This window comes from Tuber melanosporum (genome assembly GCF_000151645.1).
Source record: "Tuber melanosporum whole genome shotgun sequence assembly, scaffold_38, strain Mel28".
Taxonomy (NCBI): domain Eukaryota; kingdom Fungi; phylum Ascomycota; class Pezizomycetes; order Pezizales; family Tuberaceae; genus Tuber; species Tuber melanosporum.
The window spans coordinates 410,886-428,823 of NW_003299063.1; the positions used below are offsets into that span (position 1 = coordinate 410,886).

A 17,938-nucleotide genomic window follows, 5' to 3' on the forward strand; every position below is an offset into this window, starting at 1 on the left:
ACGGTATGAGAATACCGTAGTTGAGTAAAATGGCGACTTTGTTTTAATACAGTTACTTGTGTGATATTTACCTCTTCATTGTTTCGTGGGGTATTAGGGTACTATAATTCACAAAATTCTTGGGCTTTGCGAGTTTCTTTGATAATAGATGGTCTCCATAGGTGGCAAAAAAGGAAAAAAAAGAGGGAAAAAAAATGATATGAGGTAAATATCTTTATAAAAGTGGGATAAAAGTGGGTAAGTTATATCTGTGAGTGTGTGTTGGCTGCTAGGGAATCTAAAGCTGCTGCGTTTGGCTGGTCCGAGTAGAATGCCTTCCCACTATGTAGTACGATTGAAGAGCCCAGCATACCACTTCTAAGCCCTTCTGTGGCAAATACTTCGACTGTGACTTATCATCCCCTCTATGCCAAATAGTTTCAAGTTTGACAACTGTTTTGTTTTTGAGAAACACGACATTTTCAGTGTCGTGTCGCATTATACTGCGAGGCGCTGGAGGGGCATTAAAAGAACCATTCTATGGCTTGCATGGAATGAATTGGGGAACAACGATCAACAAACAAGATGCCTCTTCTAAGCCACCGAGCGCAAAAATTTCCGCCTAGGATAAACCCTAAGTATCGGGTATCGGCGTGGGCCCGGTTTTTCTTTGTCCTGTGGTATGGCGGTGGATTGTCTGTCTGTCTGGACGGATTTTAAAGGTTGTTTGGCCGATTTGAAACATCGAGATCTGTGTGCGGTATCGATAGTTTGGCGCTGATCCTACATATCGTGCCCGGGAGGGCTCGGTTGGGTCTGTCTTACCAGGACGTGAGGGCGGCTCCGAGCACGCATGGGTGCCGTATGTGATGTTCTCGGGGAATTCTACGTAGATGGGTGGAAGTCGGTGTTGGGGACCGAGTGATCTCAATGCGCCCGAAGATGTAGGCAACTAAGGGGGGTTTGACTTTACAATTGAACTTGGAATACAAGTTCAAACCGGAGCGGCCGGATTGAGAAGTCTGTGAGTAGGGAATTATGTTCGCGAGATCGCCGTCGGAGACATTGTTTCTCGATCGTGCCCTCATCAGCACTTGGTTATGACCTCACAGCGGGTACGGTTACACAGGTTCTTCTTAGAAATTAACGTAGCCGCAAGCAATCGAAAGGCCGGGTAATAGCACGCGAAATCTTGGCAACGCCCAAACAGCTCGTTGCCACTTTCACGACGTGAGATTTTCCCGAACCATCAACCTTTTCCGCTAAACGCATCTCTAACCAACTGCATCTGTGAACTCTTTGTCATTCTTTCGCTCATTATTTCTATTAGCTTTTTTTCTCCGCTAAACTTCTCACGATGGCTGATGGTAAGCACACCCTCCCCTTTGCTGGCTTTTCCCTCCTTTCCCAAGGCGCAAGGCTGACCTTATCAACAGCGGAATTCGAGGAGATCAAACGCATGCAACAGGAGCGCAATGCGATGAAGTCAAAGTCGAAAGCCTTTGACCCTTCAACGCAGCGCAAGGACAACTCTACGAAGGTGGCCTTGACTGATACCTTCGACACCACATTGTACGATCGCGCGAATGGGGACAAGTTCGCTGGTTACAACACGTCGATTCCCGCTAACGATGACGACGACGATGTGGATATGGATGGGGGCGATGGAACACGGAGACTGGTGGGCCAGTATACTGCTTCCAAGGAGATTATAAGCGAGTTTGCGAATGCTGGTGATGATGATATGGATCTGATGTCTGCAAAGGCAAAAGGGGGTCAAATCGCCGATAGAGAGACGGATTACCAGAAGCGTAGGTTCCAAAGACAGTTGACGCCAACGCGGAAGGACGCGTTTGCAAGCGATGGGGTGGAGGGTGAGGGCCGGAGCTACCGGGAGGTTATGTTGGAAAAGGAACTTGAGAGGGAAGAGGAGCGTGTTAGGAGGCAGATTGAGGAAAAGCTCAAAAACGGGGATGGGAAGATGGATGGCGTTGAACATGAGGCCACTCTTAAAGACAAAGAGGCTGATGTAGAGAACAGAGATGGAGCGACCGATGGGACGAGAAAGCGGGTATGCCTTTCAAATCTTACTCTAGCCTTGTGACATAGGATGTTTGGCTAACAAGCTTACAGAGGAGGAGATGGGATGTTGGTGTCGATGATAACGCGGTACCAGTAAAAGAGGAGGACGCTTCAAAAAAGCGATCGAGCAGATGGGACGTCGCTGCTCCACCAGACGCGACACCAGTGGTAAAGCGTTCTCGATGGGATCAGGCGCCCTCACTCACTGCTGCTACACCAGTCGGGAACCAGGGACTGGTGACACCAATCCATCCTACTGTTAATGCGACACCGGTAGCTTCGCTGCCGATTACTTTTGGCCATGGCGATAGAAATGCCCCTCTATCTGACGAAGAATTGGATGAAATGCTGCCAAAGGAAGGATACAAGATTCTTGAACCCCCACCAGGATATGCACCTATCCGTACCCCTGCTAGGAAACTTGTCTCTACTCCCGCCCCCATGGCATCATCCTCCGGAATCGGTGGGTTTATGATGCAGGAACCTGAGAATGCCAGGATCCTGGGAAAACAGATGCCCACAGATATTCCCGGAGTCGGTGATCTCCAGTTCTTCAAAGCCGAGGATATGGTCTATTTTGGAAAGCTCGTAGACGGCGGAGATGAGAACTCCATGACTGTCGAGGAATTGAAGGAACGAAAAATCATGCGTTTACTCCTGAAAGTCAAGAACGGAACACCACCAATGAGAAAGACGGCTCTTCGTCAACTTACTGATAATGCTCGTCAATTTGGTGCAGGGCCGCTATTCAACCAGATTTTGCCCTTGCTCATGGAGAAGACCCTTGAGGACCAGGAGCGACACTTGTTGGTCAAGGTCATTGATCGTATTCTCTACAAGCTGGATGACCTTGTCAGGCCGTATGTGCATAAAATCTTGGTCGTCATTGAGCCACTTCTGATTGATCAGGATTACTATGCGAGAGTCGAGGGACGGGAGATCATTAGCAATCTCTCGAAAGCCGCCGGCTTGGCTCATATGATTTCGACAATGCGGCCGGATATCGATCATGTCGACGAATACGTCCGTAACACCACAGCTAGAGCGTTCGCCGTAGTAGCCTCCGCCCTTGGTATACCCGCGTTGTTACCCTTCTTGAGGGCTGTTTGTCGTAGTAAGAAGAGTTGGCAAGCAAGACACACTGGTGTCAAGATTGTTCAGCAGATTCCCATTTTGATGGGTTGTGCCATTTTACCCCATCTCAAAGGATTAGTGGATTGTATCGGGCCTAACTTGGAGGACGAACAGGCTAAGGTTAGGACAGTCACTAGTTTGGCTATTGCTGCTTTGGCCGAGGCCGCAAGCCCTTACGGTATTGAGAGTTTTGATACAATTCTCAATCCCCTATGGACCGGTGCAAAGAAGCAGCGAGGAAAGGGATTGGCTGGATTCTTGAAGGCAGTCGGTTATATTATCCCACTCATGGACGAGGAATATGCCAACTACTACACCTCAGAAGTAATGGAAATCCTGCTAAGAGAATTCCAGAGTCCGGATGAGGAAATGAAAAAAGTCGTCCTGAAGGTTATCAGCCAATGTGCAGGGACAGAGGGTGTAACCGCGGCATACTTGAAGGAAAATGTGCTACCCGAGTTCTTCAAAGCTTTCTGGGTTAGGCGCATGGCTTTGGACAAACGAAACTATCGACAAGTGGTTGAAACCACGGTTGACCTTGGCCAAAAGGTTGGATGTGGAGAGATCATTGAGAGGATAGTTGATCATCTTAAGGATGAGAGTGAGCCATACCGTAAGATGACTCTGGAGAGTGTCGAGAAGGTTATTGCTTCTCTCGGCGCTGCTGACATTGGTGAACGTTTGGAGGAGCGACTCGTGGATGGTGTCCTATTCGCTTTCCAGGAGCAAACTATGGAGGATGTGGTTATGTTGAACGGGTTTGGTACTGTGGTTAATGCGTTGGGCACCAGGTGTAAACCGTACTTGCCACAAATCGTGAGTACCATTCTCTGGAGATTGAATAATAAGAGCTCTGCCGTCCGCCAGCAAAGTGCGGACTTGATCTCACGGATTGCGGTTGTCATGGTATGTTTATTCCTTGTATTAAATTTGTATTGCGAACATAGCTGACCGGCGAGCAAAAAAGAAACAATGCGGCGAGGATGCTTTGATGGGAAAGTTAGGTGTTGTTTTATATGAGTACCTAGGAGAAGAGTATCCCGAAGTCCTGGGTTCGATTCTTGGAGCTCTGAGGTCTATTGTCACAGTTGTAGGCATCAACAGCATGCAGCCTCCAATCAAGGACCTGCTTCCTCGCCTGACTCCAATTTTGCGAAATCGGCACGAAAAGGTGCAAGAGAACACCATTGATTTGGTAGGCAGAATCGCGGATCGAGGTGCCGAGTTTGTGAGTGCGAGGGAATGGATGCGAATCTGTTTTGAGTTGCTAGATATGTTAAAAGCACACAAAAAGGGTATTCGGAGAGCAGCAAACAACACTTTCGGTAAGCAATCTATCTCATTCATACTCGTGCGGTTGCTAATCCTGGATTTAGGTTTTATTGCCAAAGCCATCGGTCCCCAGGATGTTCTTGCAACATTGCTCAACAACCTCCGTGTTCAGGAACGCCAGTCCCGTGTTTGTACTGCCGTTGCCATCGGTATTGTCGCTGAGACCTGCGCTCCCTTTACCGTCCTTCCAGCCTTGATGAACGAGTACAGAGTGCCAGAGCTTAATGTCCAGAACGGTGTCCTCAAATCCCTCTCCTTCTTATTTGAGTACATTGGCGAGATGGCAAAGGATTACGTTTATGCTGTCACTCCCCTTCTCGAGGATGCACTAATCGACCGTGACCAAGTGCATCGTCAGACTGCGGCCTCTGTTGTGAAGCATGTTGCACTAGGAGTGGTTGGACTGGGCTGTGAGGATGCTATGATGCATCTATTGAACCTACTATACCCGAATATGTTTGAGACATCCCCGCACGTCATTGACCGGATCATTGAAGCAATTGATGCTATCCGGATGGCTATCGGCCCCGGTCTAGTCATGAACTATGTATGGGCAGGCCTTTTCCACCCCGCAAGGAAGGTCCGGACACCGTACTGGAGACTGTACAATAATGCATATGTGCAGAGCGCGGATTGTCTTGTGCCTTTTTACCCTAATCTTGATGAGGAGAAATTGCAGCGGAATGATCTGATGATCGTACTTTAAGAGATGGAACATGGAATTTGCAGATTTAAAAAACTTTTATTGTAGGATACTGATACTGCCGGTTGTAGTGCCAAAGGCGGGGGTGGATCGGAAGGTGGAAGAGATTCTTTAGTATATAACATTGCCTTTTTTTATTTTTTTATTTTCCTTTTTTCCGTCAGTTCAGTTTCATTGGTACTAGGTATGCTTATTATTGTTGGGGCTGTTTGTGTTGGTAGAAGTAATTTGAGTTAGCGATCTTTAGTGATAAAGGGGTGTATGGATGAATGTGATACCTTGGCGAAGCACAGTGTACCGATACTCTATTAGTATACCTGTGACTTAGGGGAGCGTTTTGTGTTGTGTTAGGTATTGGCTAAATTAAAGGAGTGACCACAGCTGGGATATCAGCGATGGAAAAAAAAAAATAGGCTTTGCTATGAGAGGGTCAGGATTTGGAGGACTATGTTACAGTTGTAGAGTACATGCCCGCCCACACTCACACAAACGCGTAGCACAAGAGCACTATGATATATAATAGTATTTCCTATATCACAACGCGACAGGAAATCGCATCCAACCCCTCGTGTGTGTGTGGGGGGTGAGGGGGCGTCATGAGTCCTTTACCAGGACGATACTCACGCCAGCCCCCCACCCAGCGAGTGATGACTTGTGTCCCAGCATGCAATGGCACTTATCACACACAGAATCTGATGTATGTATATATTATATACTCCGCATATCGCCCTTGATCGCCCGCACCCCCGCTCGCGGTGATGTTCGTACCATGGCAGGAATGACTACTTCACCGAGTCCGAGGTTACCAGCTCGGAATTGTTCCTTCCTTTGAGCGCCGTTTTATCGCAATAGCCAAGACCAATAACATGGTATCATAGCATACACGCACAAAAGTGAATTTATGGAAATGTAATAGTCTATGATACTCATTTCGGCAACTTTTGAATTATGGTACGTAGGGACTGATGTTGTACCTACTTATAGCGAACCTAGATTGGACAGCGGGGATGGGAGGGAGCCCGGGATGGGTTCGATAAGAGTGTTGTATTGTACTAACTAGTTAGAATGGGAAATTGTCGATTTCTTGGGGGTTTGAATGTTGTGTGGCTGTTGTTTCTAAGGTCCGTAGACTAACTTATCATATGGGAGAGTATTATATAGACACAACTGTTCAGGTGCCGGATGGTTGGTTTTGGATTTTGGAGTTTTTTTCACAACGCGTCGCGCGATGATTGCGATATATGGTCTCTCGTGATGAGGAGGTTCGGTTGTAGGTGTGGGATCTGTTGTTGATGTGCTTTTGAGGTGGTGAGGGGTGGTGATACTTTATTGGTATTGTGGTGGACGTTTGAAGCACTGTGTGCTCTACCTTCTAATGAAAGTAACTCAGGTGCAAGAATCCTTACTTGGAATAGATAAAAATTGAGCATAGTATAATAAACCCAGACGATATTTCGCTCCGTCCCAATGTAAGTTACAGTCTATGAATGAGATCCTCCGGTACAAGAGACTATTATATAACCCTGCTGAAAACAAAGAGTACAGCAAAGAATAGATGGGGGGGAGCTGACAGAAAAGGGAAAAAAATGTGAGATCTAGATCTTAGCGCTAGCCGGTTTATGGGTATTCTCTTGCTCATATGTAGTATAATCAGTGTATCCAGCAGTTCCAGGAACGTAGAAGGTATTGCGGTCGTAGTGGGACAAAGGCCATCCATTCCTCAATCTCTCGACGATATCCGGATTACTAATGAAGTAGCGACCGAAGACGATTCCCTCGGCCCCACCACTCTCAACTGTGCTCCCAGAATTGGTAGCGTCGAAACCTCCAGCAGCGAGCATAGGGGTTCCGTGCAAAAGCCTCTTGAAGGGCATGAGGGTGAGGTAGTCAGCGACATCCTCGTCCGGAATACCTTTCGCTTTGGCAATAGCGAAGAGTTTCTCCATCTTGCTTTCATTGTCCATAGTCAGCTCCCAGCGCTGCTCGATGAGGTGGACGTATGCGAGCCCCTTTTGGCCGACCTTCTCGATGACGTAGCCATAGTGCTCGTGGATGTCGGAGGTGTTGGTTCCTTGGAAGAAGCCGAAGGGGGAGAAACGGATTCCGACACGGTTGGCCCCAATGGCCGCAGTGACCTCGTCGACTACCTCGAGGACGATACGGCCACGGTTCTCAGTGCTGCCGCCATAGGTGTCGGTGCGGAGGTTGATGTTGTCACAGATGAACTGGTTGAGGAGGTAACCGTTTGCGGCGTGCTATGTTCCGGTAGTATTAGGGCGTGTGTACTTTAGCGGTATGTGGGAAAAATGCTCACGATTTCAACACCGTCGAAGCCAGCAGCAATTGCACACTTGGAGGCATGAACATAATCGGAAATTGTGTCTTGAATCTCCTCAATGGTCATTTCCTTGGGGGTGACGGTATCCTTCGGCCCCTCCCGGGTGAAGAAGACCTGGGAGTCCTCTAACCTGACGGGAGAGGGCCCAAGCGGGGTTCTTCCACCCAAGTTGATGGGATGGGTTGTTCTTCCAACGTGCCACAATTGGCAGTAGATGAACCCACCCTTTGAGTGAACAGCGTCGGTTACTTTCTTCCAAGCACGGATTTGTTCGGGAGTAAAGATTCCCGGTACATCGTGGTAGTTTCCAGCCTATGGAACCTGTTAGAATGGATAAGCTCCAAAAGCAGCACCATTACGAAAATTTACCATGACGGAGATGTTTGTAGCCTCTGTAATGATGAGACCACCGTCGCTGGCGCGCTGCCTGTAGTACTCGACGACATTTTCGTCGGGTATATGCTCAGGTGAGCGGCATCTTGTCAATGGGGCCATAATGATGCGGTGCTTCAAATCCATCTTCCCCAGCTTGAGAGGAGTAAAGAGCTCGGAGTTGGCCTTGTAGCCATTAGCAACTGGCGGTTGTGGGGCGGCCATTGGGGTCGTATAGGGTTCAAAGGGCTGTGTGAGAGGTATAAAGGAGGTAGTGTCTGCGCAGTAAGCTGTAAATAATTGTGCAATTGAGAAGATAGAACGGGGGGAGACTCGGTGCCTCTTAAGAGGGAACAGTTGGTGGAGGAAAGAACGATACTACAAATATCTAACAGAAGATTCCAGTCAGGCCCTGAGCTGTTTGGGCATCCTACTGACACAAGATCTACCGCGAAAGGCCAGAGGAGTTAGGATCGGATAAAAGCAGATTGGAAATCAAAATTGTCTGCCGGCGTCAACTTAACATCCGATCTTGGCCGCGACACGTGACTGCACCGGATTATTCAGTTGTCCGTTGGGCGGTGAAACAGTAAAATTCGCGATTTGTTATCAAAAAATTTACACTAGCTGTGATATCTATCCGGAGCCCACTCGCAAAACGCTGCCACAGTTAAGAATTCAACAGCTCTCCGTGTATGATACTGAGTCAGTTATGGTATGAGAAGTCCAATTTCACTACTAACAACTATTAAATTTGATAGTTACTTTTGGTTTGGCGTGCTTGGAAACGAATTCTACTATTCCACGCCGCCCAAGGGATGCTGTAAGTCAACTAATGTGCCAAAAATGACCTTGACATCATTCTAGAATTCCAATGGACTGAGAAACCAGATTGTTTGATCGGCTCCTAGGGCAGGCTAGGAAATTGAGAACCCATAATATATTTGTAAAAATGTAAAAATTTAATAGAATTTTCCCAGACAATAAGTGGGGTTATAAAATGTCAGAACTCAATTACAAAATGGAGAAACAATACTAAGGACCAGCTATCTTGCAACCAGCTGATGATACTATGCAACTGGAAATCAGATTATTTGTTTATGATGTATTTTCTCATAATGTACGTTCATCGATAACTAACTTGGCTTTCTCGTCCATCAAGTTATCATTATAATAACATATATCATACATCAAGAGAGGGCGAACTCTCTTGGTAAAATAAAAGATATTGTCTTACACTAGCCCCCATCACAATGGGTTAGCATCACAACAGATTCTTTATGAATCTATGAAACACCGATAAATTTAGTTCAGGTTTGCTTGTAAGAGATGTTGGTGATGAGATCAAGCTAGCCGGCCAACATAACCTGAGTGGTAGGATATCATATTTGTGGTAGGCGGTGAGGTGAGGTGGGATCTATGGTAGAGCCTTCTAGCGCTTACCACCACAAGCCAGCTCGAGTCAAGCCTGCCATTGTATGCACGACAAGCAAAAAAAAGAGAAAAGCCATAGCTGGATTTGTAATAAACATAGAATATCACTTGCTTAGCAAGGTTGAAAGTGGCGCTAACTTATATGGTAACTAGACCCGTGAGGAGAAAACGGCACTCAAAGTGGACAATACAAAGAAAAAAGCAAAAAGTAAAAAAAAAAAGAAAATCAATTGTTAGTTGTATGATACTAGTATTGTCGTAGGAAGATTTGTTCGACCTCCTCTACATCAAACTTAATTTCCCAAATCCTGGACTTCTTGCGATCCCAACCAACTTTTCAGTACTAAGGTTGGGCTCGCTGCAGGCCCTGCCCCCCCCCCCACTCCACAACCTTTTGTGAGGTTTGAAAAGAGACATGGAGAGGAAAGAAAAAGACATCACAAATGTCCAAGCTTGGCTCGAGTCTAGCTCAGCTGGGGGAATAGGTCGGCTCGATGGACTCGAGTCCAAAGCTCGAACCGACCCTCAAAGCTTCTCAGTTTGTGGCAAACACTAGGGCCTTGAGGGTGTCAATGATTGTTCAGATGCTGTACTCCTGAATCCGCATAGTCCCCTCCTATACTTGGGTTGGGACAGAATGACAACCAAAAGCTGTGGTTGCAATATAGATATCGATGTCACTCCGTCCGAGTCTTTAATTTGCGCCCGAGTACGCCTCCTCAACAATGTTGGAAACAGAGAAGAGATATCGACGAGTAAGAGAGGAATTGGGATAGAGTTCGCTATTTGACTATAGCACTCAGAGCGTGTTGCTATACACCCAAGTAGCCCCCATAATGTGTTTTCTGTATTGGGACCCACACGGACCTCTCTCTACTAGTCCACTAGCTCATCAGCCACATATTCCAAACACTCTGATACTAGCCCGATTATAGTACCATATCCCCATATTCCAACAAATGAGTACAGAATTCGCGCGAGTGACCCCTTGTGAGTACGTCATTAATCAAGCAGTCACCCACAAACATTGTCGGCAGTATCTCAAGATGTACACCTATCACGGGGTATGCGTTAAAACAGCCCGCAATAGCATTCCCGTTTCAATTTCGCCACAATTGGTCAACAACCCGCCAGCCAACAAATCAACTTTAGAAAAGGGCAGAACCCGCGAGCTGGCTCACGATACGGGTGAAGGACCTGTACCTTCACCCGCACCCCTCTATCAAGACTCAATAGTTAGGCCATATTATGTAAAGGTTTTGCTCATGCCAATAGAAAGAACTTCACCTCACAGCTTTCCTTACCCATCCATACTCTACACACGTCCCGATAAACAACTCCCTAACAGCGCGGGGATACAACCTACCATGCCAAAATGGTTCCCTAGAGTAACTTCCTTCCTCACCCCGTCCGCTTTTTGATTACCCAACTAACCAGCATCGTGCAGACCGTCATGCCGCGCGGCGGTACCCCACCGCCCCCCACGGCCGCCACGACCCTCTCTGATGGTCCCGTCGAACTACCCGTCTCGCCACCCTCCCCTGTCCAGCTTGCGATTCAAAACGGCTTCGAGGACAACCCTCTCCCACCCCTCAACTTATACTCCTACATCGACCACAATGGTGGTGGAAATGCGGACCCGGAACCCGGCAGCATAGGATCCACCAATTATACCCCCAGAGGGCCGGGCGGTTTATTGGAGAGACTGAGGAGACTTCGCAGGAAGAGGAGCTTTTGGGCGCTTGTCGCAATTCTGTTCACCATGATGACCTGCATGATTGTTGGGTTGACTGTTTTGTGGCAAAAGGGGGATAAAGGCAAGATTAGTAATAGTAGTTCCACGTATGTTCAGAGAGTGAATGAAATATGGGGAGATGAGCGAGTGAGCGAGTGAGTGAGTGCTGATAGTGCGTGTGCGGTGGCAGCAGTACAATTCAACCTCCAGCGTCGTCGGCATCGGGTATTACACCCAATTCGGTCACTAGCGATCCCACAGGTACTACTACTGGTACTACTGGTACTACTACAGCTACTACTACTACTCCCACCAAGAGGATAACCACTGTCACTTCCACCATCAGAGCCACCCAGACCTCTTCTGCATACACCACTTTCCCACTCTGGATCGGAACCTTCGACACCATTTCCCCACTCGCCTCGTCTTCCGGCATCTGTAAGACCAACACTGGCACGAGCACTACCCTTCTCCAGGACTGCGCGGAAAATGTCCGCTTCACAATAACCATTGGGGAGCTTAAGCCATATGGCTATGCTATCAGCACCACACCCTGGACCTTCAGTAATTATCTCGCGCCGGTCTTCCGCTCCGGGAAGCAGTGGTACTATTCCAGGAACAGCACTGAGAAAAAATACTCGCACGCCAGCAGCCCAGATTGTGGGGTTGTTGAAAAAGGTGCGCTTTGGCTAGGGGTGGAAGGATCGTATGTGCTTGAGGTGTAGGTTTGCGCATTTTTTTCACTCTTTTCTTATTTTTCCCTTCACCTTTTTGCTGTTCTTCGGCTGATGACGCGCGCACTCAGGAACTATGAGTGGACGAATATGTGCACCTTGTATAGCGGCAGGGCAAAGAATCCTACGGCCCAGGTCTGTGAATGCATATATGAGGGATTGTTTACCAAAATCTCGTAGTCAGATTCATACGTACGTTAAAATAAATCTAGAGGGGATTAAGGAGAATTGGGGATTCGAAAAACCAACTGCCTATAATTCCTTGCAATCCTTGTTAGGAATCTGTGGGTGGACTTCTTTAACTCCAACAATTTAGTTTCCGGGGGAGGAGCAGGCCCAGGTCACCCTTTCCAGATCGTAGACAACTTCATATACCAGATACCGGGATGTAAAATTCAGTAGCTTCAACCAATAAAAATTTAAAATTGACTAGTTCTAATTGGTATCTCGTCTATTTCAAAGTGCATGGAAGAACATGGGAAAGTTGAGATGTATATTTAACCAAGTAAAAGTGAGAACTCAACGCTTCCGAAAAAGACAAAAAAGACCTCCCTTAACGGTACTAGGCCTCCAACAGCTTTGCCACCTCCTGGCAAAGCGCCTTCTCCCCCATGCCCGCCTTCGCCTTCTCACTGAGAACCCCTCCGGCCTCCAGAACCTTCAACAGCTCCAGTATCTCACCCCCCAAAGGCGCGCAATATGACACTAGGGAAACAGCTAACGCAAGTCCCTTCACAACCTCCTTGCTATCCCTCTCCTCCTTCAATGCTTCCACAATTGCCGCTATGAACTCCACATCCTGGAGTACCTCCTCGTTATACACAGCTCTCTGCTTCTGGACATGTGTCGCTAGATTAAACGCTAGTGATGCAGCCGCCACTCGTGCGTTAATATGAGATTTATCCAATAGTGATGTAGTTATTAATGATGTTACCAGATGAGAGAGAGATGGAGAGGTCAAGTGGGCAGGAAAGAGGGGTGAAGTAAAGAGGTTACACGTAGCCTGTAACGTGACAAGACGGAGGGGGTAGGGGACTGATGTGTGGTTTGTAACATAGGATAGCATGGCTTTGATTGTAGTGTTGCCTTTCAGGTGTCAGCCGAAGAGAAAATAAAACGAGCCGAGTGATAATTTGTGATTAGTACCTTTTTCTTCAGCGAACCAGCCTGAGACTCTGTGATCCGAAAGGACAACTCGGAACAGATCTGCTAGCGGGAACAGAGTCGCTGTGGGAAGCCCCGTGAAGGATTCTCGCAAGAAGGTCGCCCAGTCCGAGAGTTGTTGGAGAGGGGCCTCAATTGCGCCTTGTGAATCTCGAAGTGTTATGAAGTCCCTTATTGATACCACGACAGGGTTTTTCCCAGTTGGCCCGAGCTTCTCGATAACCTTGTCCAGAGGTGGTACTTTTGTGAATATCACTGGGTTCATCGATGTACCAAGCGTTACACGAAGATTGACGTTTGTGTGGGGGTGGGCTAGGTAGATATCAGCATATAACACATGATGGTAAGGTTAAAGGTGAACAATTACGAGGGTAGGCCATTCTAAGCAGTGTTTCAACACGGCTTCTCAAATCACCATAATGTGCCCCCGACCATTGGTCGATCTTTTCTCCTTTGAGAAAAGTCATGAAAGTTGGAGTCGCAGAAACCTGAAACTTCTGACCAACACTGTAGGATGTGCCAATATCGACCTTGATGAATTTGGCTTTGCCTCCAGCTTCCGAGCCAATTTGTTCGAAACGAGGATATATGGTTCTACATGGTGGACATGTAGCAGAAGTAAAAAATATAACAGCGCAAGATGATTCAGCACTCTTCAAGGCTGCTTCTAGGTCATGAAGTGATTTTGCCACTATGACATTAGAAGGACCTTGTAGTGCGGCGCCAGGAACTCCATCCGTTGGCATATTTGGCGCAGTGGTAAGAGGCCTTATCGCTCTATCCAACATAGGTCTGAGCATCTGACCAAAAGGCGTATTCAAAACAGTCTGCGGGAGAGCGGTAATGTGAGTTGGTATCCCACGACCGCATAGGAATTGGGCCACATCATTGGTGAAATTATTGCAATTGTGCACAAACAGATCGTAGGCTTCAGAAGAGTATATAGACTTGAGAGAGTCAAGGTAACCTAATATTACGTCATCTGGCAGCGCGGTTACCCCCAAAGGCACAATTTCCATTGGGTTGCCATGACGGGTCTTGCCGGGCTGGGAACAATGAATTCCATGCCCTAAGGAAAGTTAATATCTCTGATCAGCAAGCATGAAAAGCAGGAAGAGATTACCATAATGATACTCCTTTCCCCCAACTACAATACTAGTGTGGTAAACCGCATCTAGGGTTTAATTAATATTATAATGCACGAATATCTCATAAGCATTCAGATAAATGTGGGCACTTACCAATTTGAACACCCAAGAGACCAAGAGACATCTAGAAGCAGAGTGATATTGTTAGCATTACTAACACAAGCAGTACATTAATGATCATATAACCGCACCTCTCTTGCCATGCCTACAGGTATTAAAGTGATTAGCAGAGAAAATCCCGACCACCCAACTGCCAGTGATAATGTCTTTACCCTGAGATAAGTCATAGACGTAAAGTTGCACCAGGCGTTCCCCAGAATCGGTAGACATTTCAAGATCCGTATTAGTGTTTCAAGGACAAGCAGTAGCTGGTACAGTATTTAATATCGTCAAGACACTGAAGGGTTGGGAACTATTGATGCGCTTTTCTCTGCCGGTTTAAGTGAGAGGAAGGGAGGGAGGAGGTTGATCACTGGAGAATGCCAAAGAAAAGAATTGGGGTTCCAGTTTTCTCGAATTAATAGGAACTGTGGGGGGCGGAGGTTTACTCGAGTATTGCTTTTCGGAGCAAAGAGAGGTTGCAGCGTCATTTTACAGAAGCTTCCAGAGCATAGCTCAAGCCCGCAATGTCACACAAGAGCCGCCTCAGCCTCATCAAGAGCCGCACACAATTAAGGCACACTACTCGTACTGTACGGTACCATAGAAAATGATGCCTGTATTCCCAGGAGTCAGGTGCGCGTATACAGGTATTGTAGCGATACAAGCACCTTACTCGAGTACTCGAGCAGACTGCTGTGCCACTGCGCCGGCACTTGTATTGTGCTGCCGCGAAGCGGTTGCACTCAGGATTCCTAAAGGACAAGCAAAAGATGGAGGGGTGAATGTGCAATCACAACAGGCCCTAGTCTAAGGGGAGCTGAACGAGCAAGATGGGACTAGGCTACCGATGGGCCTGCCAGCTGAGGACAGGCCAGGAGATACATATCTCCGCATAGACTAACGAGCAACTCCCGAAAACTCAACAATCACTCTAAAGAAACACCAAACTGATGAGTCAAGATCCCCTGTGATCTCAAGAAAACTGCGCCCTATGCACTACCCCATGCCCAAATGACATGGGGTATGAAGGGAACAGCCCTGAACCAAATACCCGATGCCTATGGTATCCTACGGTATGCCTACCCTACGATACTCGCATGGGTTGTGAAAGCAATAATACACCGCCGCATGCCTATGATACTCACCACACACCTCAAAGCTACACAGCTTGTAACGACCGGTATACCGGTACAATATCTCCTATGTTGCAGAAAAAGCCGGGTAACTTATCATCCGTTTTCGGACGCTTCCCCTTTTTGTCCCCTGTTAACCTACCGACTATCTCCGATCGGTATCGTTATCTCTACTGCCACCTTTTCTTCCCTTCATTTCCTCCTCCCTATTCTTCTCCTTATTCCTAATGATTCTGAACCCCACTGCATCCTCACATTCTTTCTGAAATCTAGTCTTTGGGACTTGATACACCGTTTTCGGTTCACACGCTGCACCTTGCCTTTCTCGCTCTTTTCCATGTCTAGCGCGAGAAGGCGGCCTTCCCTCTGGTCACACTTCTCGTTCCAGCGTAAACCCGCACGATCATCGAGTATATCCTCACAGTTACGACCTTCTGACGACCGGTACGAGAAATCCGGACGTCACGCAGAGTTAAACCCAGCGTTTCCGAGCATGTCGAATCGATGGTTAAAAACCTTGTCAGTGGCTGTTATTTTTGCCCTCGCTTTATTCATCCTTGCCCCTAAGGACAAGTCCAGTGCAACCTCTGAATATGTAGGAGGTAAGTTGCGCGATCTCCCATCTAAGAGGGGATCTGTTTCGAACTGAATTAGATGAATTGGGCTTTTTAGCAGACAAAACTCAAAATATATCGAACAGCAGAGTTATACCCAATACCAACCCTACCACGCCGGCCTCTAGCGGCCAAGGCCAAGTCGCCCTTGATGACGAGTCGGGAACTAAGAGCTGCACAAGGTCAAGCTCCGCGAAGAAGCCTATCGTGCAATATGCTATCATGGTCGATGCAGGATCTACTGGATCGCGAATTCACGTCTACCGCTTCAATAATTGTGGTGCCACCCCTGAGTTGGAGAGTGAAGAATTCAAGATGATCACTCCTGGACTTTCTTCTTACAAAGCGGATTCTGAGGCTGCTGCCAAGAGCTTGGATACTTTGCTTGAGGTAGCTGTCGAGAAGGTCCCGGATAAGCTGAAGGGATGTACACCGATTGCAGTGAAGGCTACTGCTGGATTGCGGCTCTTGGGTGACGAGATGAGCCGAAAGACCTTGGATGCTGTTAGACAGAGACTTGAGACTCGTTATCTGTTCCCGGTCGTTGCTGGTGATGGTGTATCCATCATGGAAGGAAAGGATGAAGGTGTGTTATCATGCCCTACGCGTTTTCATTGTCACTAACACCCATCAGGTGTCTATGCCTGGATCACCACCAACTATCTGCTTGGCAAGATTGGTGGTCCCGAGGATACTCCCACCGCCGCAATCTTTGACCTCGGAGGTGGATCAACACAAATTGTCTTCCAACCCACTTTTCCCTCGAGTGGTGGTGGGATGCCCGAGCACCTTGCACCTGGAGACCATAAGTACGCCCTGAACTTTGGTGGGCGCAACTTCGATCTCTATCAACATTCTCATCTCGGATATGGTCTCATGGAGGCTCGTCGCTCCATCCACAAATTGCTCGCTGAGACACAAAAGAAGGAAGGTGATGAGGATTGGGCCAACAAGCCAATTGTTAATCCTTGCATTATTCCCGGCATGTCCCGTGAGGTCACTGTCAAGATGGGTGACGATGAAGAAGTTAAGCTTAACATGACTGGCCCTAGCGAGCCTTCCATGCCTCAATGTCGATACCTTGCCGAGACTACTCTTAAGAAGGGCAAAGAATGCAAGCTTACCCCTTGCTCATTCAACGGAGTTCATCAGCCTTCTTTGGCAAGGACTTTTGCAAAGGAGGATGTCTATATTTTCTCGTACTTCTTCGACCGTACTCGCCCTCTTGGTATGCCAGACAGCTTTACGTTGAAGGAAATGACTGAGACCACAACCAGGGTCTGCGGCGGTAAGGACTCATGGGATGTTTTCCAATCCATTGATGGTGCCATGGCCGAGTTGTTGGACCGACCAGAGTACTGCTTAGATCTAAACTTTATGCTTGCATTGCTTCACACTGGTTATGAGATGCCTCTTGATAGAGAAGTTAAGATTGCAAAGAAGATTAAGGGCAATGAACTTGGTTGGTGCTTAGGTGCTAGTCTTCCACTTCTTGACCAAGGAAACGGGGGCTGGCAATGCAGAATCAGAGAATCGTCATAACAAAAGAAAAACGAGTTTTAGAGTTTTATTTCTACTTTGTAATCTGCACGAATGTCTTTTTCCCCATTATTCTTTTTCTTCCATCATACTTCATATTCCCCCCTCCCCCCTCCCTCCCCTTTTTTTTTTGGTTCAATATGTTAGCGATAAATTGTCTGTTAATTTTTTCTAGCTTGATACGGAAGCACATGGTCTGAGGGGTTGCTAGGCATAGATGTGATAGCACATCAAAAAAGAGATGTCTAATTATCAAATTACCATGACCGTATCCTCGCGATAAATTTAATTTGAGTGTTTGTTCAGTAAATATCGATATAGTCGAAATTTATGGCTAAAAAAAAAAAAACAATGAAGCCCGGTTTACGGTAAAAACCCTTGTCAAGTTAGATTTC

General features: G+C 47.2%; 4 protein-coding genes; 2 read left to right on the forward strand and 2 right to left on the reverse strand.

Moving 5' to 3' along the window:
• The first annotated feature begins 1,255 nt into the window (after positions 1-1,255).
• On the forward strand, positions 1,256-5,475 carry GSTUM_00007642001 (uncharacterized protein). XM_002839561.2 has 5 exons: positions 1,256-1,346; positions 1,416-2,050; positions 2,113-4,101; positions 4,163-4,520; positions 4,572-5,475. Exons 1-5 carry the CDS (start codon positions 1,337-1,339, stop codon positions 5,231-5,233), a joined length of 3,654 nt encoding a protein of 1,217 aa, XP_002839607.1. The 5' UTR covers positions 1,256-1,336; the 3' UTR covers positions 5,234-5,475.
• Positions 5,476-5,876: 401 nt separating this feature from the next.
• GSTUM_00007644001 (uncharacterized protein) lies at positions 5,877-8,345 on the reverse strand. XM_002839562.2 has 4 exons: positions 7,938-8,345; positions 7,545-7,880; positions 7,143-7,485; positions 5,877-7,055 (listed from the first exon to the last, which is right to left on the reverse strand). The coding sequence occupies exons 1-4, from the start codon at positions 8,163-8,165 to the stop codon at positions 6,826-6,828; spliced, it is 1,137 nt and encodes a 378-aa protein (XP_002839608.1). The 5' UTR covers positions 8,166-8,345; the 3' UTR covers positions 5,877-6,825.
• A 3,897-nt stretch (positions 8,346-12,242) lies between these two features.
• On the reverse strand, positions 12,243-14,705 carry GSTUM_00007645001 (uncharacterized protein). XM_002839563.2 has 7 exons: positions 14,428-14,705; positions 14,347-14,360; positions 14,249-14,279; positions 14,131-14,181; positions 13,375-14,076; positions 12,990-13,319; positions 12,243-12,929 (listed from the first exon to the last, which is right to left on the reverse strand). The coding sequence occupies exons 1-7, from the start codon at positions 14,483-14,485 to the stop codon at positions 12,406-12,408; spliced, it is 1,710 nt and encodes a 569-aa protein (XP_002839609.1). The 5' UTR covers positions 14,486-14,705; the 3' UTR covers positions 12,243-12,405.
• A 493-nt stretch (positions 14,706-15,198) lies between these two features.
• Positions 15,199-17,827, forward strand: GSTUM_00007646001 (uncharacterized protein). XM_002839564.2 has 3 exons: positions 15,199-15,992; positions 16,045-16,590; positions 16,639-17,827. The coding sequence occupies exons 1-3, from the start codon at positions 15,728-15,730 to the stop codon at positions 17,544-17,546; spliced, it is 1,719 nt and encodes a 572-aa protein (XP_002839610.1). The 5' UTR covers positions 15,199-15,727; the 3' UTR covers positions 17,547-17,827.
• Positions 17,828-17,938: the final 111 nt, after the last annotated feature.